Below are 25,771 nucleotides of genomic sequence, written 5' to 3'. Positions count from 1 at the left end.
TGTTAGCTCAGAGTGAGAAAACATTTATTTAAATCTAATTTAAATATTTTTTTATAGTTTCAGATAAGAACATTGTCTTTAAAGTCTTATATCATTTATTGGTGTTACATTGTAAAGCCCATTGAATTGCATTTGTGTAAGAAACCTGCCAAAGTTGCTGTAAACAGATCATGGTAAATCAGCAGAACAGTAATTCACTCCAAACTGTTCTTGATCCATGTCTGGAAAATAAGCCCATAAAGAGAGTGTGAGATACAAATACTTGTTCTTTGCGTCATGAATAATTTACAAATAGGAAACATTTACAGATCATTCAAAGTGCCATTTTATTCCCATGTCTAAGGATATTTCAAAAATACAAATGAAACATCAGTAAAATCCTGCATCAATCCAGAGAAATCAAACCATTCCTTCATTCTGTCATAATACATGGGGATCCAGAAACAACTGCAATGCTTTCTGTGGTTTATCATATAATATCCCTGACATTTGAAATAAATTAACAGAGGAAAATGTGAGCAGTGTGGTCAGACACACTTACAGATCTATATCTGCTCACACTGCACAATACTCTTTTAGCTAGAATAAAACATATACAATCATAATATAAAAATATGACTTACAGGGAGAAGAATGTCTTTTTTATTTTTGTTTTTTATTTTTTTTTTGCAAAGGGTACTGGAGAACAGAGCATTGTAAAAGAATAAACTATTGCACATTCATCTAATCTTTTAGGAAAGACTTTGTGGGGGATATACTCTGAACTAGGAAAGACCCAACCCTCCAATACTGCCAGAAAGTCTTAACCCTTGTTGCTCTTTCTTGTAGTGCATGCATACTGTACCCACACACTTGCATTTAACCTGCTCACAGTGACACGTCAAACACCCCGGAGTAGCAGACAAACAGGACACATAATGGTGTTGTGGCACTTGTTGTATGGCACTCCAAAAACATTTTCATCTGGGTAGAAAAAAGTAGATTGCCTGGATATAACTGCCAAGTCACAAATAAAAGGGAGTAAATACGTAAACATTTGGAACAGCAGGTATGGACACACACACATACTTATACATGCACACGTCTGCACACACACAAGAGGCGGAGGCAGTGCGTTCTTACCATAACACACTTTAAATCTTATTCCTTTGCCCCCTCAGCCCCAACAATGAAAATAAAGTAAAGGTTTACAGAAGAATTTTCAACAACTTAGAGAGGAGCAGTTTAAGTCTCAGATTTAAAAGCATTTAAGTGTGTAATATACAATCATGTTGTAATGAGTGATTATCCACTGTGTGTATTCCAAGTGTGTGTGACATGATCACAAAATACTCTTAATAATTTCTGATTTAGTAAATAACATTTAATTCATCCATTCATTCACTCACTCACTGAAAAGGTCTAAGTTCAGCATGACCCTGTATTTCTCCAGTGTCACCAGAGGGAATCTCATTTTCACTCTATTTCTGAGGTCTGCATCCCACTCAAACTGCAACACATGGATATACTTTAAGAGGTTTTATTTTGTGTGTGTATTTTGTGTGAGGAGATCAAGTTGAATTCATTTAATGTGTGATTGTTGGTATCGTGTGTCGGTCAAGAGCTGTCCACCACCTGGTGGGGCAGTGTGACCGAGGAGCCGTTGATGAAGGAACCCTGTTTTTCTCGTCCTTTCAGAAAATAGGTGAGCAACTCTCCTTTCCCCTTCACAAAGATGGGTCCCCTCCTCACAAAACGGAACCCATAGTCCTTCAGAATGTTGTAGCAATCCTCCACCACCTGGAGGCAGCAGGCTTTATGTTACTGACATGACAGCAGAATGGCTGTTGCATAATCAGGTATGGCCTGTTCCAATGTACACACTTTCTGATTTGGTTAAGTATACATTTATAATACATATCTAGCAAAAGTGAGCAAGCATTCAATAAAACGTTTAATGTGCAGGTATTTCACATTTTATGGCAGGTAATTCCTTCAAACTGTAAATGCTCTACTCTGAAACAGCATGTTAGAAAACACATTGATCTGTGTATTATGTACTTAATCTATGTAAATAACCTATGTAGTTCTGTGCAGTGTTGTTGTAGTTTGTTATAGTTCACTGTGCTCTTATGTAAAATAAGACAGATTTAAATAATTTGGTTGAGAGACTGAAGCAAACAGAAACATCTAATTCTAAAAATGATATCTTTCAAAGTGAAAGTTAATTTTTACTGTAAAGTTATAAATGGAGATTGTCCCATTAAGACTGGGAATAATCAGTTCAGAGGAAAAAAAATCTTTACCTGAATGTTCCCCATCACCCCTGTAGACTCCATGCGACTAGCCACATTAACAGTGTTTCCCCAAATATCAAAATGAGGCTTCCGTGCTCCTATGACTCCAGCCAGAACTCCCCCCTTGTTCAGCCCTGTAACGAGAAGAAAAAAAGTAATGTAAGCAATATATAGCACATATACTGTACATTAAATCTCTTAACTTGAGAAGTGTCTACTTACCGATGCGAAGCATGAAGTTATTAAATGATTGGTAATTGATGTTCATAAGTGTAACCTTCATGGACAGAGCAAAATCTGCCAGATCAGCCAAATGCTGCCAGCGCTCCCGATCAGATATTTCCTCCTTCTGCTGAGTGGGAAAAATCCTCAAATTGATCACAAAAACTTAGCACCATCAGCAGGGTCTTTATCACCATAACTACATGCAGGTATAATCCTTTTTTTCCCTTTCTCTTTTGCGTAAAGCAACCTTGGGTATTAGAAAGGCACTATATAAATGTAACTAATTATTACTATTTTGACTTTATTACCTTCATACATGCATATCCATTCGTGTTGTTGTCAGAGGTGACCCCTGATGCTGCCATATAAGTGCTGCCGATAGTCTTAATCTTAGTGATACAGCGAAACTGAGGTTCATCCAGAAGCTGTGAAGAAAAAAAGAGTCAAAGAAAAAAATAAATAAACAGTTTTTTCTGTCATGTTTGTATCATCAGGATACAGAGAAACATATAATGGGGGGGGAAATTATATATATATATATACATACATACATACAGGGGTTGGACAATGAAACTGAAACTCCTGGTTTTAGACCACAATAATTTATTAGTGTGGTGTAGGGCCTCCTTTTGCGGCCAATACAGCGTCAATCCGTCTTGGGAATGACATATACAAGTCCTGCACAGTGGTCAGAGGGATTTTAAACCATTCTTCTTGCAGGATAGTGGCCAGGTCACTACGTGATGCTGGTGGAGGAAAACGTTTCCTGACTCGCTCTTCCAAAACACCCCAAAGTGGCTCAATAATATTTAGATCTGGTGACTGTGCAGGCCATGGGGGATGTTCAACTTCACTTTCATGTTCATCAAACCAATCTTTCACCAGTCTTGCTGTGTCTATTGGTGCATTGTCTTCCTGATACATGGCACCGCCTTCAGGATACAATGTTTGAACCATTGGATGCACATGTGCGAATGATTCGGTAGTCCTTGGCAGTGACGCGCCCATCTAGCACAAGTATTGGGCCAAGGGAATGCCATGATATGGCAGCCCAAACCATCACTGATCCACCCCCATGCTTCACTCTGGGCATGCAACATATCTGGGTGGTATGCTTCTTTGGGGCTTCTCCAGACCGTTACTCTCCCAGATGTGGGGAAAATAGTAAAGGTGGACTCATCAGAGAATAATACATGTTTCACAATGTCCACAGCACAAGATTTGTGCTCCTTGCTCCACTGAAACCGACGTTTGGCATTGGCATGAGTGACCAAAGGTTTGGCTATAGCAGCCTGGCCGTGTATATTGACCCTGTGGAGCTCCCGACGGACAGTTCTGGTGGAAACAGGAGAGTTGAGGTGCACATTTAATTCTGCCCTGATTTGGGCAGCCGTGGTTTCATGTTTTTTGGATACAATCCATTACCCTGGAAACCGTGGCACTTGATACATCACAAAGACTTGCTGTCTTGGTCACAGACGCGCCAGCAAGACGTGCACCAACAATTTGTCCTCTTTTGAACTCTGGTATGTCACACTTAATGTTGTATGCATTGCAATATTTTGAGCAAAACTGTGCTCTTACCCTCTGCTAATTGAACCTTCACACTCTGCTCTTACTGGTGCAATGTGCAATTAAGGGTTGGTCCAATTCAGCCACAAAACCTCAGTTTCAGTTTCATTGTCCAACCAACATTGTCCAATTGTTATTAATATATATATATATTAATAACAATATATATAAAATACAGTAAAAATAAAAATGTAAATTTACATCACAATTTGATCTGTTTCAAACTTAAAATCTCATTACATAAATATGCTGTTGAAAATCATTACATATTCTTATTTCTATAAATTTACCATTTCCAAAATTTTGCAATGCAAATGCAAAATTACGACAAAACATTACAATACTACGACTTACACTATCAAAGTCAGAGATTATTTCATTGAGGAACCTCAGACACTCAATTCCCCCATTGTTGATGCTTTCCTCTGTGTAGAAGTCGGAGAAATTAGGGATAGATGCAAACATAACCCCAATCTCTTCATAGGACTGGCTGTACAACTCCTGTTAATAGCAAAGTCAAAATTCATAAACTCTGCAGATTTTTAAAACTGATTTTCTTATTTGTATACCTCTGCTGACAAGAATTATATTCTTACCTCATCCCTCTTCTTGGAGCCCAGGAAATGGCGTGCAACATGCTCTGGAAGCATGTTTGTTACTAAAGCTTCATTCCAGCGCCTCATCTCATACACTTTTTCCTTTTGCTCATGCACCTCAATTTTCCACAAGAACAGTGTGCGGGCCAGTTTCTCCACCTGACAGAGAGAGAGAGAGAGAGAGAGAGAGAGAGAGAGAGAGATAAACAAGCAAGAAGAAGCTATTTAGAAGCTATTTGAACTTTAAAAAATATTTATATGAAGAACCACTAAGATGTTCTTTCACCAAACTAAAATCAGGTTTTTTTTAATGGTACTGCTCCAAAGAGCTCCGGGTTTCCAAGAAACTTTATTTATAACAACAAATGAAGGAAAATGGAATGAAAAAAAGGTTGAAAAATCTGAGGAATCACATACATGTCGTGCAAAGTAGTAGAAGCTGACCATCATGATGAAGATCATCACAGTCATTGTATATTTGGAGGGCACAAGGTGTAGTCTGCACAGATACATTAAAATAGTATACAACATTACATATAAGTAGATATGTTATAGATAAGTGTTATAGGTTACATAGTGATACATTGCCTCATCTAATCTTAGAAGGAAACAGATTTATAAATAATGTCCCTTCTTTTGATTGGTGCCCACCTGTACTCCTCATAGCGCATCAGATCATACTGGTCAAAGATATCCCTCCAGTTGTAGATGTTGACCACACCTGTGGCCACTGTGATCAGCAGCATTAGAGTGAGTTTTACCATGTGGCTGACCTGCACCAGCATGGTGGTGGCAATCATTGCTAGCACTGCAATATAGCTGTAATACTTGGGGTTTTCCAGACAGCCCCTCTGTTCAGCTGGGGCTGGAGAACCTTCCACAACTGTGTTTGTAGCAGGGGGCAGTGGTGGCCGACAGCTTAGCTACAAGAATAAACAACGAATGTGTAAAATGAGCATTTTAGGTAACAAGTTCATTTTCTGCAGTATGCTTTAACAAGCCTGAATGTCTGTCATAACTAAATTACACGAAATCACTTACTCTCTGTGAATCAGAAATTTTTATTTGGCAAGAAATCTGCATGAAGATGCAGATTTAAAAATTTTATCTGAAGGTGGAACAAGTCATAGCATAATCTGTAACACTACCACATTTCACACTGAAGACTGGATGGCACATTTTGGAGGGTGCTTGGCCAGTCCTCTCTCTCCCAATTCATGAATTCTATTTTGTGTTAGGAAAATGTAGTGTATTGTTGTATATAAATATTCAAAATAATTAAGAAAAATTATTACAAATAAAGCTTTTGCATAACAGCTCAAAAAGAACCTGTTGATTTAAAAAAAATTTGTTTCTATTTAATGTCTGATAAACATAGACACTTTTGAGTGACAGGTCTCATAATCATAATAATAATAATAATTATTATTATTTAGACTTCCAGGCACACCCATTGAAACTATTTTTTTTGCCACATGGCCTTTTTGTTCCTTGTAAATACATTTAAAGGCTTAAGTTTCTTGGAATTTTTGAACAACTGCAAAAGGATTGTAAATATTCCGTTTGTTTTGCCAGTATTTTCTCATTATTTCTCAGTATATTCTTATTCTCATTATTCATTTATTCATTCATTGTCTGTAACCGCTTATCCAGTTCAGGCCTGCAGTGTGTACAGAGCCTACCCCAAAGGCAGGAACACACCCTGGAGGGGATGCCAGACCTTCACAGGGTGACACACACTCACACATTCACACCTATGGACACTTTTGAGTCACCAATACACCTACCAACGTGTGTTTTTGGACCGTGGAAGGAAACCTGAGCACCCGGAGGAAACCCCCGCGAACACAGGGAGAGAACACTAACTGAACTCCTCACAGACCGTCACCAGGAGTGGTAAACTGCGCTAATAAACTCTGTTTATTATTTGATTACTACATAACTGCCACTATAGAATATTCCATTTACATTTTGAAATTCATAATTAAAAATGCCTTTTCTGAAAAATGCCTTTTCCACAAAATTTGCACAATAAATGCAGACAAATGTCCTCTCAATGTCTCACCATATCTATTATGTCTGCCAGTGTGAGGATGAAAATGGCAGCCATGGCCCAAGTGTTGCGAGCCCAGCGTGTATGATCAATCCATGTGGAGAATGACACCAGTCTCTTGGGAAATACCTACAACAGAATCCAAATCAGCTATTTCATTCTACACACATTTACTCACAAAGGATTTCATATACACAAGGAATTAAACATTATTGTGAAAGAGAACAACTAAAGAGTAAGCAGTTAGATAGTTGCTCAGTTGTAGTTGAGGTGACATTATGTTAAATAATTTCTACATGGCACTTCATGTGTCCATGGGCATACGTTTTCTCCAATATTCTGTGGATGGCAGCGACAGATTCATAGCGTTTCATGTCGGCATATGGTGTCTTCCTGGATTCATGGTGTAAATTAACTGTAGTATGTTTAAGTGATACTGAAAGGTATAGTTGTGTGTAAACGTTGCACACCCTTGACCAAATAACATGTTGTAAACACAGTTTCTGTAGCCAAGCAAATATAAAATCCAAATTTACAGGTACTCAGTCTTCCATAGCATAAAAACAAGAATACAAAATCATCTATGTGGCATGTGAAAAACTGTAGACATTTCAAAATGCTTACTAACATCGCCACAGATCACAGCTTGCAAATGCTTTTTTGTAGCCAGCTAAAGTCTTTCAGTTCTTGCTGTTGGAAAGTGTCCTACTCTTCCGTGCAGAAGGCCTCTAGTTCTGAGATATTTTTGGTCATCTTGCATGGACAGATGGTTTAAGGTCTATTCACAAATTTACTATGCCCTATATGTCTAGGAACTGTGGGCGATGCCAAAAGCTTCAATTTGCGTCTCTTCAAGTAGTCCATATTAGATTCTGAGGTACGTTTTGGATCATTATCTTGTTGTAGAAGCCATCCAATTTTCAGCTTCAGCCATTTAAAAGAACTGACATAGAAATTTAATTAATCTGACAGTTCCTAATTACAACTGGTTACATACATCAGGCCTAACTTACTAATCTGGTCTGAAAACTGGTATAAAAACACCTTAATGACATTAAAGCTTAATGTCCAAATTTTTGCACAGGATAGAAAGAGAATAATGTAGTGAAATGAGGCTGAACTAACAGTTCCTACTCGCACATGCGATTTCAACAGCAGGAGACAGTCAGTCAGTCAGTAAGAGAAAATGACTGTTCAAGGCCTGGCCTGGTAGACGCAGTTGAGGGTGCCTGCCACCCTCAACTAGAGAAAACACTGTGACAGTACAGTACAAAATATTGCATTTTATTTTTGATGGGGTGAAGAGACTTTGTTTACTACTTTTCTTTTAAAAACATTAAAAAATGTGGAATTTGACCAAGGGTTCCCAAACTTTCATATACAACTCTATCTGCAGATATCTTACAGTATTATGCATGCCATTTCATTGGTAATCATTCTATATCTTCCGTATCTCTTTCTATACCCAATCCTCCCTAGCTACAGTCTCCATTGGTGACTGTGATCCTCTAGGCTAATTTCATGACTCTATTAGTCAATATTGCTACATAATGGTATTAGTAAATTAAATGTGGCATGACCTAACTATAGGGGTTGGATCGAAAACACTGGTGCATTAAAAATATGAATAAAAATAAATAAATAAAATACACCACCAAGGACATAAGGTCTATTTTCTGAATTAGTGAATGCATTAATATTATATAAGTAGATATTTGGCTGCTACTCCTTGCAAATGGAAATACAAAATTGATCTCACAAATCAATGTGTTGATAAAAACGTGGTCCAATGGAAAAATTGTTTCACAGCTGGTCCATAAAATGACAGACATCACTATGGCAGAAAGTAAAACACATTTTGTCTAGTTTTATATTTATCCCGAGATGGCATGAGCTCAACTTGTGCCTGCTCAGAACAAGGAGGTGATCTGAGAATAAGGTTGTGGGAAGGGTCACTCACCCGTGGGAAAATGGCCGCCAGGGAGCAGATGGTGAGAATCAGCAGCAAGACTTCCCCCACACCTAGAGTCACATAATTAGCTATCAACCTGTCAGGAAGAGCAGACAGTGAGAGATTAAAAGCACAAAATAGCACACAAAAAGAGGAAGAAAAGCTCAGGGAGGCACATGGAGTGATGCATTATGTGACCTGACTACAATGTAAATAAATACTCCACTGCCCAACTGAATTAATTTCTCTGATCTTGGCCAAGTAATACAGTTTCACAGTTGTCTGAAATATTGTAAAACAAGGAAATTTATGTGGTGCGATGGCACACAGGGAAATACTGTTTTCTCTTCTCTAACTCCCTTCATCGGGTAAATTCCTGCTTCACTCACTGCTGTGTGGCGTATGGGGACTGGGAGAGCGGATGTTCATGTTCCGCCTTAAATGCTGTTGTAGATACACACTGTTTAATGCACAAGCCTAAAATTAGCATCCTATTCACCAGGTCCTTATAGAAATTAAATGCTCCACAGAAATGTTTTTACTTTTCTTAGTGTTATGTACTTTGTTAAAACCATTTGAATGAGACGCTTACTACAGATATTTGTGAGTGCCCGATTTCTGGAAAGCCACAGCTCACTCAGTTGTGTTATTTCCTGTACTCTGGTCCTGAAGGAGCATGGTAGGAGCCTGTAGAATGTCTGTCTTATCGCCTACACACTGGTGAGGAGAACTCTCTCACGCTGTCGCTGCACTGCTTTCACACTGACAGAGAATGACTACACTCTGCGTCCAAACATTGAGTCCTATGAGCACATTAACTACTCCTGTTCACCTTGGATTTCTATATTCCATGTTGGTTTGTATCCCTTGTCCTGGTGTTTGAGGACATCTGAAATTGCTTTGGGTTACAGAAAAGCAGCAGGTAAATATGATTTTTTTTTTATTATTAAAATGTTCCATGTCTTTTTTCTTATGTGACTGGCATGATAACGCTAGCTGTTATGGATATTATGAATTCATTGTGAATGTTATAAGCTCAGATTGAGTGAGTCAGTGTGACTTTTCAGCTTTTCCACTCAGCAACGCAAAGTTAATATGGGAGGTGGGGTTGAAGAGGGAGAAGGCGAGGCTAATTGGAAGGGAACTGAATAAGTGTTTATTTTTGGCTCTGAAACATTTGTGCAACCTCTGCTGGCAAAATCTTGGACAATGCACCTTTAAGAATTAATTATTCAGTAATTATACCTGTAAATAGTTTTGATATATTTATCACACAACCCCAATATACAGTAGTTTGACAGAAATTACAATGAAACTACACAGAATTAGAATAGTAAAATGCAAAATCTTTTAATGTTTTCAAATAAAAAGTAAAAAAAAAATCCATGTGATACAAAAAAGTAAAAATCCAAGTGGAAAGGTTTGTTTATAGCTGTCTGACCAACACTGGACTGAAGAAGATAATTCTGCACAATGCTGAAACCATCCAATAATGGCAGGGCTTAGGATGCCATTCATGATTGGGCTAGATATTGCTCAGTGTCACGTATGCAAACATTGAATGAACCACTAAATGTTTCTAGTCTGAACAATTTTGTAATTTTTGCTATAATTTATGCATGTGTGTGTTGGACTTACAGGGGGTCTATAAGTGCCTCAATGACTGCAGTGAACAGCAACACCACACAGGAACAGCTGAAGGCAGCACCACTTTGTTTCTCCTTCTCCACTGAGAAACGAGTCTCCAGATCAGGCTCCACAAATCTCAAGGACAGACGGTTAGTGTACTTTCCCTTTAGACTGAGACAAAAAATACAGAAACACAACAGTCAGGTGTAATAGTAACTAATTATTTACATTTCTTTGCCTTAGTTAATGTACTGATAACAAAAAGCTTGAAACTAACATGTCACACACAACATAATTAACACTGCCCTTACGCTTGGACTGTCTCTCTCTCCAACAGTGCCTCATTTAAGAGTTTATTTAGCTCCTGCTCATTTTCCTGCGCATCAATCACCCTCTCAGCTAGGTCTCGCAATCGTAGACGACGTCGGGGGTTTGGAAAAGATGGATTCACCACCTGAACGCGCGCACACACACACACACACACACACACACACACACACACACACACACACACACACACACACACACACACACACACACACAAATGCCAAATATCATGCCACTTGATCATTGAGTGTCAGGTTTATCTACATTACAGGGATTTGGTAAATAAATGCACAAGAATATATGAAGGCCTGTTGATACCCGTGTGTCCAACTCCTCTGGTTCCTCTGGTGTAGTGCAGGCTGTGTGCACACTACCATTGCACTCTGTAGTGTTGATCAACAGCGGAGAGTTCCCATTAGAAGAAGTCACAGACAGCTTCTGTTTTAAACCCAATACATGGAAACATGGAGAAGGAAAGATAAGATCAAAGTAAGAGTAAGACTGAGTGCAGAGCTTATGACTCAGGATCAGAGCTGATGAACAGGATAAGAAAAACAAGAATAGAAAGTAATACTCACTACACCATTGATGCCATTTTTGCTTATGGGGCCTCTGGGAACAACAACCAGATACGTCTCAATGCCTCTCTCCTTCAGGTATTCACAGCGGTCACCACCATTCCCTGGCTCCACATCAAATTCACCATGAAGACATTCTAATGTGTTCTGAGAGATGTGGACTCGCCTACCAGACACAGAGCTTATTAGAGTTTAATAGTTTCACTTCAGTACTTGACTTCACTAATGTCCTTGTCGCTAAATTGAATCAAATTAGCATTGTTCCCAAAAAGGAAAAAGTTGCAGCAAAAAAAAAAAAAAGACAAACCCTTAATTGCAGAGGAAATGTTGGATATTTTGTGTAGCATGAAAGAATATGGACACAGATGCGTTATGTTTAAAGACTCACCCTGGTATCCCCCCAGCTTCCATTTTGTTTGCCACAGTCACATCTGTGGACCACACATCATACTGCCAGCGCTTCTGTCCCAAAACTCCGCCAAGAACTGTCCCAGAATGCACCCCAACACGCATGTCGACATCTGTCTGTGTCTTCTCTCTAACATAACTTTAATCCAGATGCACATGGACAACGTGTGAGCAAATATTAGCAAAGTACTAAACAGTCAAACAACATAATTAAACTAAATTTGACCCTGCTTTAGAATGGAGGGTTGTGCATCACTTACGAAATAGCTTCTACCATGGCCAATCCCATCATTATTGAACAGGCTGCATGGTCATCTCGGTAATCTGGAAGGCCACAGATACAATAGTAGCAGTCCCCAAGGATCTTAATCCTCAGTTGGTGGTATTTCTGCAAACAGGAAAGGCTAATGCTGTATATTCACAATAGTATATAAGACAAATATTAGATTTTACTTATTTTTTTACTCACAGCAGCTAGCTTGTCAAAGCGAGCAAACAACTCATTAAGCAGCTTGACTAGCTCCTGTGCACTACAGGAAGAGGAGAGCTGAGTGAAGCCCACAATGTCTGCAAACAGAATACTGCAAACAGAAAAAAAAAATAATAAAAACTTCAACAATGGACACATTGAAATTTTTTTTGCTTCTTTCCTGACTGTGACAGTCAAGTATATCTTTACCTGACATTCTCATGGCGATACATGTACATGGTGTTAAACTGCTGCATCTCCTTCTGACTGGCTTCTTTTTTCATGTCCTGTAGCATCTCATCTGCTATGTGCTTGGGAAGAATGGACAGCAAGAGACGTTCCTGTGTGCAGAGCAATATTTTAAGAGTGAAACTGATGAAACAATGAGATAATACAGAGACAAATAGGGAACATTAACAGTAAATTGCAACCTTCATGTGTTTTAAAGATTTTGTTTAAAGAAATTGGTGTTAAAACTATGGTTCGTAATTTGCTAAAAAAGTCTGACTTTCTGATGTTCTGGGAAAATGTACAGATTTATATTTTGACAAATCACTGTTTACATCTACCACTTAACTTAATGATACAAGTAACTTAAGTCCTTTTCACACAGTAACTTAGAAATGTTTACTCAGAGGAGCTGTACGTTTGAATCTGAACACCCACAACATTTTTCTCCTAGTGCCCTAGTAAAACTCCGAGTAATATAAACTGTGTAATATCCGAGTTAATGCTGAATGAATGGAGCTGTTGTGTTCAACATATGTTAAATGACCACTCTGGGACATTTCCAGACCTGATACACTAGAGTTTCTAACAAATTGTCCTGTATTTCATAACATCGGAGGATAATTTTTAAAGATGCTGGCAATGGACACCGGAATGATGGACCTTGATGTTTATAATAATAGCCTGTCAGGTAGAGCTCAGAAAGAACTTAAATGCAGCATAGAATGTAACTACATAATAATGTGAGTATACATTCTGGAAAGAATCTGAGACCTGAAATGTCCAGAAAAAAAGAAAACAAAAACTGCATTTGAGTTAATCCTGCCTCCGCAGAGTGCACACACTTACAAACATACATACACACTCCCATATATTCAGGCACACAGATACAGAAAAGGGTGAACTGCATAACAGGTCTGTATATTCAAAAATGAATGTGGCCATAAAAGGGAAATAAGGGTAAAAAAAATCAAGAGGAGACTGTCGGCAGTGTGATTACAGCTGACATCGTCTCAGGAGACTGGTTGCCATGGTAACCTGCAGCAGCCGGATGCTCCTTGATTGGCTGGCAGGCCATGTCTCCCATCAGCCCTTGTTTCTCCATTAGTATTCAGGGAGTTTCTCCTGTTATCAGTCCTCTCTCTCTCTCTCTCTCTCTCTCTCTCTCTCTCTCTCTCTCTCTCTCTCTTACACATATGCCACATGCACACACATACAAATGCACACACAGCCATGTAAGAGACCTTCCTTACTGCATCCCATTCTTATCGCCTCCTACCCTGCATGCCTCCCCCCACCCCCCTCGGGCAACTGTCTGCTCCATATATAGCAGCTATCAAGAATGCCCAGTGGCCACAACTGTGAGACCAGAGAGGGAGAGGAATTGACTGCTGACTCTGTAAACACACACACACACACAGACACACACAGACACAGACAAACATAGATCACTCAGTCACAAAAAAAAAGGAAAAGAAGGGAGCACATGTAGTACTTCTAAAAACATACCACAGTCACAAGGTGTTTGCTTTGCCTCAGGGCTAAACAATTTTGGGGAAGTATCTAACTGCCATAATTTTTTTATCTGTATGCTATTTAAACTGCAATTATTTTCTGTAATCCCTGTTTTTATTCAGAATTACCTCAACATTCCTTTTCTGTGGCCTTAGGATTGAATGATGTGCTAATTGGGATAAACTTGAAATAAATACATAAACTTGATATTACAAGATAGGCTAACTTATTTACAGTCAGTTCACAATTTTCCCACTTAATGTAGGTTGTAAATTTTAGAACAGTATTATTTTAAATTGCAAATTTAAAAAATAAGTGAATAAATACAAATCTTTCAGCACCATTTTTTCCCAATGCGATTCACTACTAATCTAATGTACCACACTTTTCACAAGACCATCAAATCTGTTTGTCAAGCCTTTCTTGCATTTCTGATGACCTATCACTCCAAATACCCACAATTATTGCAGTGTGTCAGTCACTCTTGACAACCAACACCACTCAGCCTACACACAGGACATACCAAAGCAAGCACCACGAGCAAGAGCAAATTGTTATGCAACTCATATCAGACAGGTGCTATGGTAGTTAAACTGCTAAGGCAGTTAAATGACTTAAAAAAAAAAAGAAAAAGAATCCACACCCATTTTTCTTTTGTATTCACCTGAGCCTTTCATCCTCACAGTTTCTTTCCTTCGCTTGGGTGGATATGAACAGAAGTTGAGAGTTCTGAATAAGGGCCAACATGTTGTTGCTTGCAGTGACTCATATGCAGAGTTAATGATGCAACAAAGTGGTGTAAAGGACAGAGGGTTAATTTGTCCTGTCCTAAACTGTCTGATTTGGGCCACATGCAGGGGAATATAAAATGGTATAAAGAGCATTGAGAGTTAAAAGTGTCAACTACTGCTTCCCACTCACAGATAAATATTGATAAAATGCATAAATGAATCCATGCATTTATCAGCCTATACTTGACATCACCATGTTGACAATAAAAGAGAAAATGCATGTTGACCATTAATAACAAAATCATTCTATGCAAAAAAGCTTAGACGTATCTGTTAAAAGGAATTAACACAGCAAACAAGAGGCCTCTAAGACTATAGTCACACTAAAGTCGTTCAAATGGCCCATTTCAATCTGTTTCTTCATACGTGACACAGATTTTTTGTTTGTGTGGCTGTGTGAACAGCAAAAAATTGCACTGAATCTGACTTTTTAAATTCAGTTTTGGGCCACTTTCAAATGTGGTATGGAAAATACAAATTGCATTGGTGGCAATGTGACTTTGTCTGAACAGCCAGAGCAGAATTCAAGTGATATTAAACAACTCTGTGAATATTGAGAATGACCTCTGGACTACGGTACTGTTTTGAGGCATTTGAGACATGGAAACTGCCTGGTCAAAGCATTTTCATTTCACTTCTTAATCCAGTTTCCTGTCATTCATTTATGAGAAAATAAAACTCATGGAAACTGAAGTGTTTTTATAAAACAAACATGAGAAATGCTTCTTTCTTAGTAGTCCTTTATCAGTTTTATATTGTTCAGGGAGGCTGCTTAAATGTGAATCATGGAAATATTAATCTCATTATGTCGGGCACTTGTCTCCTTCTCTTTGGAGATCTCCTTTTTCTTTACTCCTAATTGGCTCAATGTTAAAAACAAAGTGTTAAATAAATATTGTAAAGAATATTAATAAGTTAATGGATATTTCTTTCACTCTAATTGCAGATTTCCCAGGTTTCTCGCAAGCTCCAAAGTTTGCGCTCCAAAGAGATGAGCACCCACATAAAGAGTTTAATATTTCCATTATCCACATTTATACAGCTTCATACCGACACGAACAATAAAAAAACTGATATAGAACTACTAAAAAAAGCTATTGTCTTGTTTGTTTAATAAAACCACTTAATACAAATGAACTAACCTCCTTCAAATTCACACAATCTTTGCACTTGAAAATGTTCACCCAGCTTTTTTACTTCATAGGAGATAAATAAATCACAGACATGACACAACAATTCTCTTCTACAGCTGAACATTCTGGCTGTGTTATAGGCACCTCAAATAAATCATCACATCAATGAAATATGTCTAATTTATATATTTAACTCTAAAATATATAATCATTGTAGAAAAAAACATTATGGAATCACTTAACAATTCTCATTTCTAAACCGAATACGGGCACAGCTCTACATGTGTAAATTAGCCTGCAGTTAAAAGGAAGTGCTTACAGATCTTAGCTGGCTTTTAAACTTGGACTAGGAATTGGAAAATATAAATAAATAAATAAACAATGGCTGATTGAATTGGGATTGATATAGAAAATCATCACCAGCACCTAAACAGAAAAAACATGGTTACCCTTGCCTAAAGAGAAACAATCACTGAGTGAGATGACTGGATGAAAGTGATATTCAGTAAAGATCATAAATCTGCACTGGCCATTTATTATGTGGGAACTTCTGTCTGGTGCCATTCTATCTAAACATATTAAGAAGAATGCCATCATCAAATCCATGATGACTCCTGTCCTGCCAATTGATCAGGCAATGCCTATTCCAAAAAGTTCTACAAAAAAAAAAAAAAAAAAAAAAAAACAGGCTGTGGAAGAGCAACAAATTACTAACTGCAATTCTCTTTCCTTGGCATTGAGAGACTGCACATATCTTTCCTCTACTTGACTTGGAAAAACAAACATTTTGAGATTATAATTATTTAACACAATTACTCAATGACTTTGGAAACATCAAGCATTAATTTCACTTAAATTTTTTTATCAGTGATTGAGATGACCAAGAAATTTACTTGCTTTATGGCCATGCATTTGTTTAGACAGTTGTTTTTTTTTCCTATTATAAATGGAGGCTCTGACACAGCTTTTCTTCAAAATATTCTGCCACTGTGATGTTGCTGTTCACCTTTACTGCACCTTTCATACACATAGCATTTTATTTCTGTGGACGTGCATAACCGGACACACGAGGCAGCCATTTTGTGAACGTAAACGTATAGTTAACAGCAAGCATAAGTCTAGCATAAAGGTGTGATTGTGCTTTTAGGGAGGGGCAAAACCACACTACTGCAGGGGCTGTATTTATTATAAGACAAAACAAGAGCATCCCTGCATATCAGAATGTAGCACAATAATCGTTCAATCATAACTTTGTTTTCATAATTGCTGGACACCAAAATTGTAATTAAAATTAAAAATCAATTCCAACCCCATTTCTTAAAACATTGGAACAGTGCAAAATATATATAACCCTATGTTTCATATACATTTTTTAAATGTTGAAATTTAGAACGTATAGAATGTTTTTTTTAATGTTCGCTAATTTTGAATGCCACCAACATGTTCCAAGAAAGTTGGAATGGGGCACGTTCACCACTATGTTATATGAGCTCTTTTTAAAAAAAAAAAACACTCTGTAAGCATGTGGGAACTCAAAGTGAACTGTTTTCCAACTTTTGCTTGTTATAGGATTTTACCTAGTGTTCTTATAGTGTTTTTTGTTTCATAATGCCCCAGTGAGTGACAAATGTGAAGTAATTTTGTTCCCAGACTCTTTCATTAAGGAGCCATGCTGTTGTTATTCATGCAGAATGTGAACTGGCTTCATCTTAGTGAAGGAAAAAAGGCCTTCCCTACAAAAGATATCTGGAAAGCAGCATGTTGCTACAAAACGTGTATATATCATTCAGCATTAATTGTGCATTCACAGGTGTGTAAGCCACCCATGGCATGTGCGGAGATATGCCCTCATACCATCATGCATGCTGGTTTTGAACTGTGCAATTTTGAAAAGCCAGATGATCCCTCTCCTCTTTAGTCTGAAGGACACACCTTCCATGATTTCCGAAAAGAATTTTGATCTGTCAGAGAACAGGACATTTTTTTCACTTCAGCTCAGTACATCTTAAATGAGCTCAAGCTCAAAGAAGGAGATGGCATTTCTGGATCATGTTTATATAGTTCCATCCATCCATTATCTGTAACCGCTTATCCAATTTTTTTAGGGTCGCGGGGGGTCCAGAGCCTACCTGGAATCATCGGGCGCAAGGCGGGAATAAACCCTGGAGGGGACGCCAGTCCTTCACAGGGCTGTTTATATAGTTTCCTCTCGCATTTGTGAGTTTCATCTTGCATTTGTGAATGCAGCATTAGACTGTGCGGGAAGTTTTCCTGAGTCCATAGAAACCAGTCAGTTTTTAATCCAATGCTGTCTGAGGGCCTGATGACCACAGAGAGCTAACACTAGTTTTGGGCTTCTCCCTTGCATATAGGGATTTCTCCAGATTCTCTGAAACTTTTCATGATTTTATGCACCGTACATAATGAAATTCCCAAGTTCTTTACTGTTTTAAGCTGAGAAACGTTATCCTTGATTTATTTCACCGTTTACACATGTAGTCTTTCACAGAGTGGTGAATCCCTCCCTATCTTTACTTCTGAAATACCTTTTGGGAATGTGTTGCTGGCATCAAATTCAAAATGGGCATATGATCTTCAAAAAATATATATAAATTCCTAGTTTCAACATCTGAAATATTGTTTTTGTGCTATTTTGAATTAAATATAGGGTTTAATAATTTGCACATCATTGCATTATGTATTTATTTACATTTTGATAAGCATCACACCTTTTCTGGAAATAGGGATGTAGTTGCCAAGCCCTAGTCGTAGCTGTCAATATGAAAGACAGCTCTAAAAACATTGAAATGTCCGCACCAAATAACTAAGGGGAAAAAGTATCCAAAGAAATCTACTTGGCAAAACAGAACAGTTGCGATTCAAATAGGGCAATGTGCCTGCTGCAAAACCTTTCCATCCATTGCCCCAAATTTCCTCAGCTTACCTGCTGCTGGCTCTGTTCCTCCAGGTTCAGCTTCACCTCCAGAGATTGCCTGGCCTCCAGAAAGGCCTTCCGGTGTTTGCGGTCAGCCATGTAATATGACATGACCCCCACTGTGATGGCACATAAGTAGATCAGGATGTTGGCCAGCAACTAAAGAAAACAATTTTATATAATTACAGTCCAATCAAATATTTCACACAAAAGTAAATGCAAACATACTCTGGTAGAAACACAAACATATGCACAGACACACCCAGTACTCACTATAAAAACTGAACTACACTATCAGCACACTGTGCTTCAGGTTACTAAGAGTTCTAATAAATCATTATAGAACAAAGTAGAGGCCCTAGTGCTGTGTTTGAACAAAAGGGCTCAGCAACAGGAAAGATCAGCAGACAAAAGTCTCATTAAACCTCTTTTATTTACACTATTATTGCTTGTATATAGCAATTAAAAGCTTATATATGCTACATGAAGTGATGAGGACAATTCTGAACTATCTGGAGAATCTACAAAGAATTTTGTTCAAGAATCTCAATGTTCATATTCCACAAAGGTGTAGTAAAAAGAATAAAAAAAAGCAAAGTGTCTAAAGACTGACTATTATAAACACGTGTGATTAATATACACGGTTTCCTCCTGGGAATGTTTCTAATTTCTGATTTTTTGTGTGTGCTATGTCTCTTGTACCCAACACCAATTTGCACAACACCTCATCACAACAACGGCCCAGCCAAATAAAAGTAGGACAAAAAGAAAGCTAACACTAAAAAAACCCCGAATGCTGTGGTCAAAATAAAGATTCAAGAACATATCAAAATTAAAATATTGTCTACAGAGCAGTGGGTTCATCAAGAATGTGTACAGGTTTCTGTCTAGCCTTTTTTGCCTTTGGCATTTAGGATGCCGTATTTTGTCTGTATCAGCACAATACATTGTTGTAAATAAAAAAATTAAATAACAACTCTCACACGTCATGCAGTGTTATAATGTAATTAACTGTATCATTACGTTAACACTTAGCCTGAGGAATCATACTGAAATGCTAGATGCATTCTAGTAGCTGCTTTTAGTCATTAAGTATTTTAATGAACATCCATCAAAATGGCTTAAATAAATAAATAAATAAAAATCTGGATATTCAGCATTATGTAATGGCACAAATAATTATTGTTATTATTATTAATAATAAAATATATAATATATAAATATATATATAAAAAATATATAAATCATAGATTTTTATTAAAAATAAATAACAAGACTTTTTCAGAAGTTTCATTCAAACATGTCAGTCATGTTGAATCTTTCAAATAATTGGTTGCCAATTGTCAGCAACAGTATGCTACTAAATATTCATTCATTCATCTTCTGTAACCTTCTCTTTCAGTTCAGTCTTGTTGGGTCCAGAGCCTACATGGAATCATAAAGACTGGAACACACCATGGACCAGGCTCCAGTTCACCACAGGTCATCACACACTCACGCAGTCGCTCACATACACATACATGTTACCAATTTCTCACAGTCAATCTACTACCAATGTACATTTGGACTGTGGGAGGAAACCGGAGCACATGGAAGAGACCCAGAAAGACACAGGGAAAAGATATCTAACTCCTCACATAGCGACACTGTTTGTAACCACGTAACCAGTTCAGGGTTGTGAAAATGACTGGGCTCAAGACGAGACATACCATGGACAGGGTGCCAGTCCATCACAGTGCATCACACACTCACACACTTGCACCTGTGGACACTTTTAAATAGCCAATCCACCAACAAATGTGTGTTTCGCGACTGTGTGAGGAAACCAGAGCACCTGGAGGAAACCCCCATAGACACGAGGAAAACAAATCATAACTCTTCACAGAGCAGAGTTTGAACCCACAATCCAAGGACCCTGGAGCTGTGCCACAGTGACATTAACTGTTGCACCACTGTGCCACCCCCAGCCAGTAATGAATTATGAATTAATAATTATTTTATGCTTTATATGTTTTAATTTCTCCCCGTGGGTTTTTATATAATTAAATTACAGTCAGTAGAGACCAGAGGAAAGCAGCTTATGTGTTGTAAAAATATCCGTAGAACATGTCACAGTACAAGAAAAAACTGGGTATAGGATGTTTGCTAAAAATACATATAAATAAATTAATTCAAATAATAATCTACATCATCACAGTTCTAAGGCCATTCATACCACATTAATTATTATGTTTGTTTTAACTGCCATTATGGAAGGCCAAAATTAACTAGGACAAACAAAGTGGCTTAAAAATCCTCAGTTTCTCCAGAGAGTTAGTGTTTAACTTGCCAGAAAACAAATATCAAAAAAATATCATTTTCTAAAGCTCATTTCATGAATCAGAACCTGGAGGGGATTGTAAGTGATGTGTTGACTGCCTTTAAGGAAACTTGAGAAAAAAGGTTAAATAAAAGGTCTTTATTACCAGATATCTTAAAAGTCTAATCTTCTTGTAGCATCTGAAGGTTTAACAAAGAAGACTATTGCTCAGTGCACTGAGAAGACTTGCCTCCAAGCTCATTTCAGCTAGCCTTGAACTATTGCATAGAACATCAGAGCAGCAGCATGAAGAGTCTTAAAATGGATGGTATTTTTAGTGAGAAACTTATTGGATCCATAATGTTAAAGATCCTTCCATCTGCTCCTTGTTAGTCTAGGCTTAGACAACTTGAAGTGGTCTTGTGGAGTCTGGTACAGTTTGGTGATTACCACAGTTAAATGAACCTGGCTCCACTTTTCAACTCCCATTTCACAGGAAACCAACAAATACAGCACCTCCAGCCGCTTGCAGGACCTCATTTCTAGGGCCTTCCTACTGAGTTTTTCTTAGCAACTGTGCTATTATATTATTTAGCTCATGAAATTAGCAATAATTATGTTTAAAACACCTTAAGACTTTGTAACTAAAACAAAGTGCGATGAAAAACAGATGACGGAGATTATGCATATTATTATTATTGTTGTTATTATTAATAATAATACTATTATTAAAATGAAGTGGCACAGATTCCACCCACAGTCCAAAAACACACACTGTCCATTGTAGTGACTGTGTGAGTGAATGTGTGAGTGTGTGTTGCCCAGTGAAGGACTGGCACTTCCTCCAGGGTGTGTTCCAGGTAGGCTCTGGACCCACCGTGACCCTGAATTGGATACGCAGTTACAGACAATGAAATAATGAATGAATTATTACACTGTCAAAGGGTGTTATATAGGTTCATAAACATCCAAACACAGACAGCAACAATGGTCTTAAAGTCCAATTGTGTACCCTACATCAAATTTCAAACTATATTCACTTTCCCAGAGAAAAGCGTTTTGAACAATATTATTAAAATTTCAAAAAGTATAATTGTATATTATTAATATAATTGCACTGAAATAAAACACAATTATGCTCTCTAACTGAAGGTAGTTACTTCGTGAATACCATTCCTGTGAGAGTTTAATACCTTTTTCTGAGTGTCAGACCCAAGTTTTGCCCCAGCCTAACCTGTCTCCCAAGAGCAGCTCCCTGGATGTCTTCCTGCTGTTGCTGAGCAATGGTGACCCCCAAAACAAGGGTGTGTACCCCACAGGACACGGTGGTGATGAGCACTATGGGTGTCAGCCGCAGCGGCAATGTCAAGAAGAAGGAGAAGCTGAAGAACGCCTGCCAGCCAACCGTGTCACTGGCCTGGTGAAAGCGGGCAAAGTTCAGTCCCAAATAGCAGAAAATCTGGGCAGCTATGAGTACCCACAGGGCATAGGGCACTAGCCTGCGGGAGATTCGCTCAGGCAGCAAGCCATAGCGGCACAGCAGGTACAGCAATATGTCAGCTGCCAGGCCCACAGACGCCACAGCAACAGACGCCAGTTTATCACTGGTGTAGACCACAGCACACATCACAATGATGTAGCAATCAAAGAGTGCTGCAAACACCACCAGCACCAGCAGGGTTTCATGCCTCTGCCGACGGAAGTAGGTCTGGTAAAGGTTCTCCAGAGAGTCTGGTGCAAAGGTGAGGCGCATAAAGCGTGGCAGGCACAAACAGCAGCCCGAGCTGCGCACAGTCACCTCATGAGTGCGTCCTACAGCCTGACCGGGGTCAGACGGCAGTGTGACGGAGCAGTCCGCTGAGTACTCAGCAGAATACTCTGGCTCAGAGAAGGCCCGGTTCCTAGGCATTTTGGAGGATCTGGCTGCAGTGCTGAACTACTAATCTTTATTTTTTAAATCTGGTTTCACACTGCAGGTACTACAATTTAAATCACATCTAACATTATTCTTCCATTCATTTTACTGGGGAAATGTAACCTAAAAATGCTAAGCTCCTGACCAGTCAAGTCTGAAACCGTGTTCAAGTCCATACAGATGTTGTAGTCTTCTCGGTGGAAAAAGGAATGCCTGGAAAAAAAAAATCACATTGGAATACCAATGATGATACTGTTCTGAAAAATGATGATATTTTCCCAAAATATTTCAGCCCTAAGCTGATGGATTATTCCACAAAAAAAAACAAGACAAGAAAAAATATATTTTTGGTGTCCCTGAAGCTCTTAATGTAAGTAGATCTTTAAAAGTACATTGTGCTTGTTTGTCTGGTCCCCTGTGTCAAAACAAGCTTTTGACCTGAAGGGTACATTTGACGTCTGGGTTCAGCACTCTCTCCTGATTGTCATGTTTTGGAGTTTTTGCAACATCAGACTTGGTCTTCCTTCTACATATGTTTCATGAACACGGAACCTTTCATGAAGGCTTAAACTTTGGCAGTTGTTATGCTTGTATAAAAAAAGGCGAGTGGACCCTGTTCCACACGTTTGCTCTCAGAAATGTGCAAAGAAGAAGCTCAGCAAGGCCAAGGCATGACTCAGCTGCATGGACAAAATGGGGCAAAGGGAAAAAAAAACGAACAGACAAAACAAAAACAAAAGTCAAGCTAAAAGAAAAATGTCCCTAGGAGCATGTCTGTTTACATGCGTGGGGCTCTGTGTGCCTGTTGACCAGGATGAAGCCGAGGTGGCCACCACCGTCCACTCCAGGTTTCCATGGTGACCTCGTCTCTCATGGACAATGAGTGCAGGACTCAACGAGGAGGCGATGAGACAGATTAATGGAAACAGGATTTGGTTTAGAGATGTGACTCGACGTGCAAATGAAATTACACATACGCAGGTGGCTGATAAAGCAAGAGGCAGGCAGTCAAGGGGAAAATGACTGGAAAGACTCACTCCAGTCTAAACCTGGCACTGTAGAGATTCTGGCCTTAGAAACGGGATTTCTGTGGCCTGAAGCTGTGCACTACTGTATTCCGCTTATTTTCTGCAGTCACTTGTTGACGATACCTTCGCCTTGTCAATTTCACAGCAGCCATCGGTGAAAAACAATAACAGAACAAAATACATGTTTCAACTCCATCGCAGAAAAAAATAGCGCTTCGACATGGAACATGGAAATACACCTTCGAAACAGGGAAATGGAGACCAGCAGATTAGTGTGCTACTAGACAGAGACAAACCTGCAGGAAAATGAGCACTTCTGGTTCAATAGTATGTGGTACCTATTTGGCATTTTCAGATGATTATAATGTGAATTATAGTCCTCTGTGGCGTTGTCATACTCTGTTTTCTGGTCCTGGACCTGCAGTTCGCCAGAAACAAGCAGCAAATAAAGCGAAATAACACTGAAAAAAGCGCCGGATTCAGTGTCAGTTGCCGAGCTCAACACACTCTCCTCTCCCCGGTGTGTCCATCCGCTCCGTTCCTCGCGTCGTGTCTGGAGCTGTGATTAAAAAACACAAATCCCGGCCGCTGGAGCAAATCCATCCGCGCGAACACAGCACGCACACAAGAAGAGGCGCCCGCCACAGCAGCTGCAAATCCGCCCCGCGTCTCTTTAATTCGGAAGTGCTCCCACTTTCACCAATAAAAGTCACCGGTGTCTGTAGACTGGGAGCCCACTCTTCAGACCTAGACCATTTAAACCCAGACTGAGAGGAGAGCGGCTTTCAGCTACACCACTGCTCCATAAAAAACACAATCTTCATTTGCGGTTAAACCGCTCTCTCTCTCTCTCTCTCTCTCTCTCTCTCTCTCTCTCTCTCCACACATTCTATATCCAAACCCGTGCCCCTCCTTCTTCTCTCCTCCTACTTTCCTCTACCTCTTCACACTTCTCTCTTTTCTTGGGCTCTGTCTGCTTTTATAAGGAGGACCCAGATCAATTCCTAATGTCAGTCCATGTTCTGAAGCTGTGGTCAATCTGCTCACTCTACAGTACCACTAATTACTGTTCTAAGTCTCTCTCTCTCTCTCTCTCTCTCTCTCTCTCTCTGAACTGTGCTGTACCAACTAATGACGTTGTGTGTAGTTTTAGTCCTTTACTTCTTCCACACTGTAATTTCTGCAATAACCCTAACCCTGACACTTTCTCTGACTGCTCTTGGCTCTCTCCTGTTTGAGCTCCTGGGCTGAGTTTTCAGAGGCTTAGACTTTCTGTACACCTCTACTCTGTTTGTTTTTATGTACATGTATTCTGATGTTGTCTTGCTTATCTTCTGATTGGTCAAGCAAAGCTGGGGATTTGGATGTCATTCAGGTTGCTGCCTGATGGACAGAATATGGACGTGTGAGATTGTTCCAGGCTTTAGTTGAGTCCTGTCTGAGGGTGGAGTTTCTGTTCTGTCAGCTTCCTCGACACGACTTGCTTTGAGGAGAATCTATCTATCTATCTATCTATCTATCTATCTATCTATCTATCTATCTATCTATCTATCTATCTATCTATCTATCTATCTATCTATCTATCTATCCATTTGTGTTCTGCCTTTTTTTATTTCACTTTGAGTATTTCTCTTCTTTTCTCTTGACTAATGTACTTTTAAATTTGATCCCCAGTTATCTCATCCTGTCACTTTCTTATTCTGTTGTTCTTCCTTTCTTTATGTAGAGCCTATTCCTCCCGCTGTCTTCTTTTTCTGTCTCTCTGCTGTTCTCTTTTCATTTTCTACCTCGTCCTGCAGGAACAATGGTGGTAGTGTTTGGACAGGTGAAGGCTGTTGCCACC

General features: G+C 38.9%; 1 protein-coding gene across 3 annotated transcripts; it reads right to left on the bottom strand.

Annotated features, from left to right (window-relative positions):
- Positions 1 to 121: 121 nt before the first annotated feature.
- adcy3a (adenylate cyclase 3a) lies at positions 122 to 24,721 on the bottom strand. Of its 3 annotated transcripts, none has more exons than XM_066682388.1 (20): positions 22,220 to 24,721; positions 18,696 to 18,845; positions 12,295 to 12,425; positions 12,085 to 12,196; positions 11,876 to 12,003; positions 11,596 to 11,754; positions 11,208 to 11,373; positions 10,948 to 11,067; positions 10,614 to 10,756; positions 10,312 to 10,473; positions 8,683 to 8,770; positions 6,735 to 6,851; positions 5,321 to 5,592; positions 5,087 to 5,168; positions 4,670 to 4,828; positions 4,428 to 4,574; positions 2,810 to 2,926; positions 2,499 to 2,625; positions 2,286 to 2,410; positions 122 to 1,779 (listed from the first exon to the last, which is right to left on the bottom strand). In XM_066682388.1, the coding sequence occupies exons 1-20, from the start codon at positions 22,892 to 22,894 to the stop codon at positions 1,597 to 1,599; spliced, it is 3,363 nt and encodes a 1,120-aa protein (XP_066538485.1). In that variant the 5' UTR covers positions 22,895 to 24,721; the 3' UTR covers positions 122 to 1,596. The 3 variants fall into 3 exon arrangements, with proteins under 3 accessions (XP_066538485.1, XP_066538486.1, XP_066538484.1); XM_066682389.1 differs by having other exon boundaries at positions 2,499 to 2,628; positions 10,948 to 11,064; XM_066682387.1 differs by having other exon boundaries at positions 123 to 1,779; positions 2,499 to 2,628.
- Positions 24,722 to 25,771: the final 1,050 nt, after the last annotated feature.

The sequence above is a fragment of the Hoplias malabaricus genome, chromosome 10 (assembly GCF_029633855.1).
Source record: "Hoplias malabaricus isolate fHopMal1 chromosome 10, fHopMal1.hap1, whole genome shotgun sequence".
In the NCBI taxonomy this organism is placed as follows: domain Eukaryota; kingdom Metazoa; phylum Chordata; class Actinopteri; order Characiformes; family Erythrinidae; genus Hoplias; species Hoplias malabaricus.
Note: the sequence above shows the minus strand (reverse complement) of the source record. Positions and strands in the feature narration are given on the sequence as shown.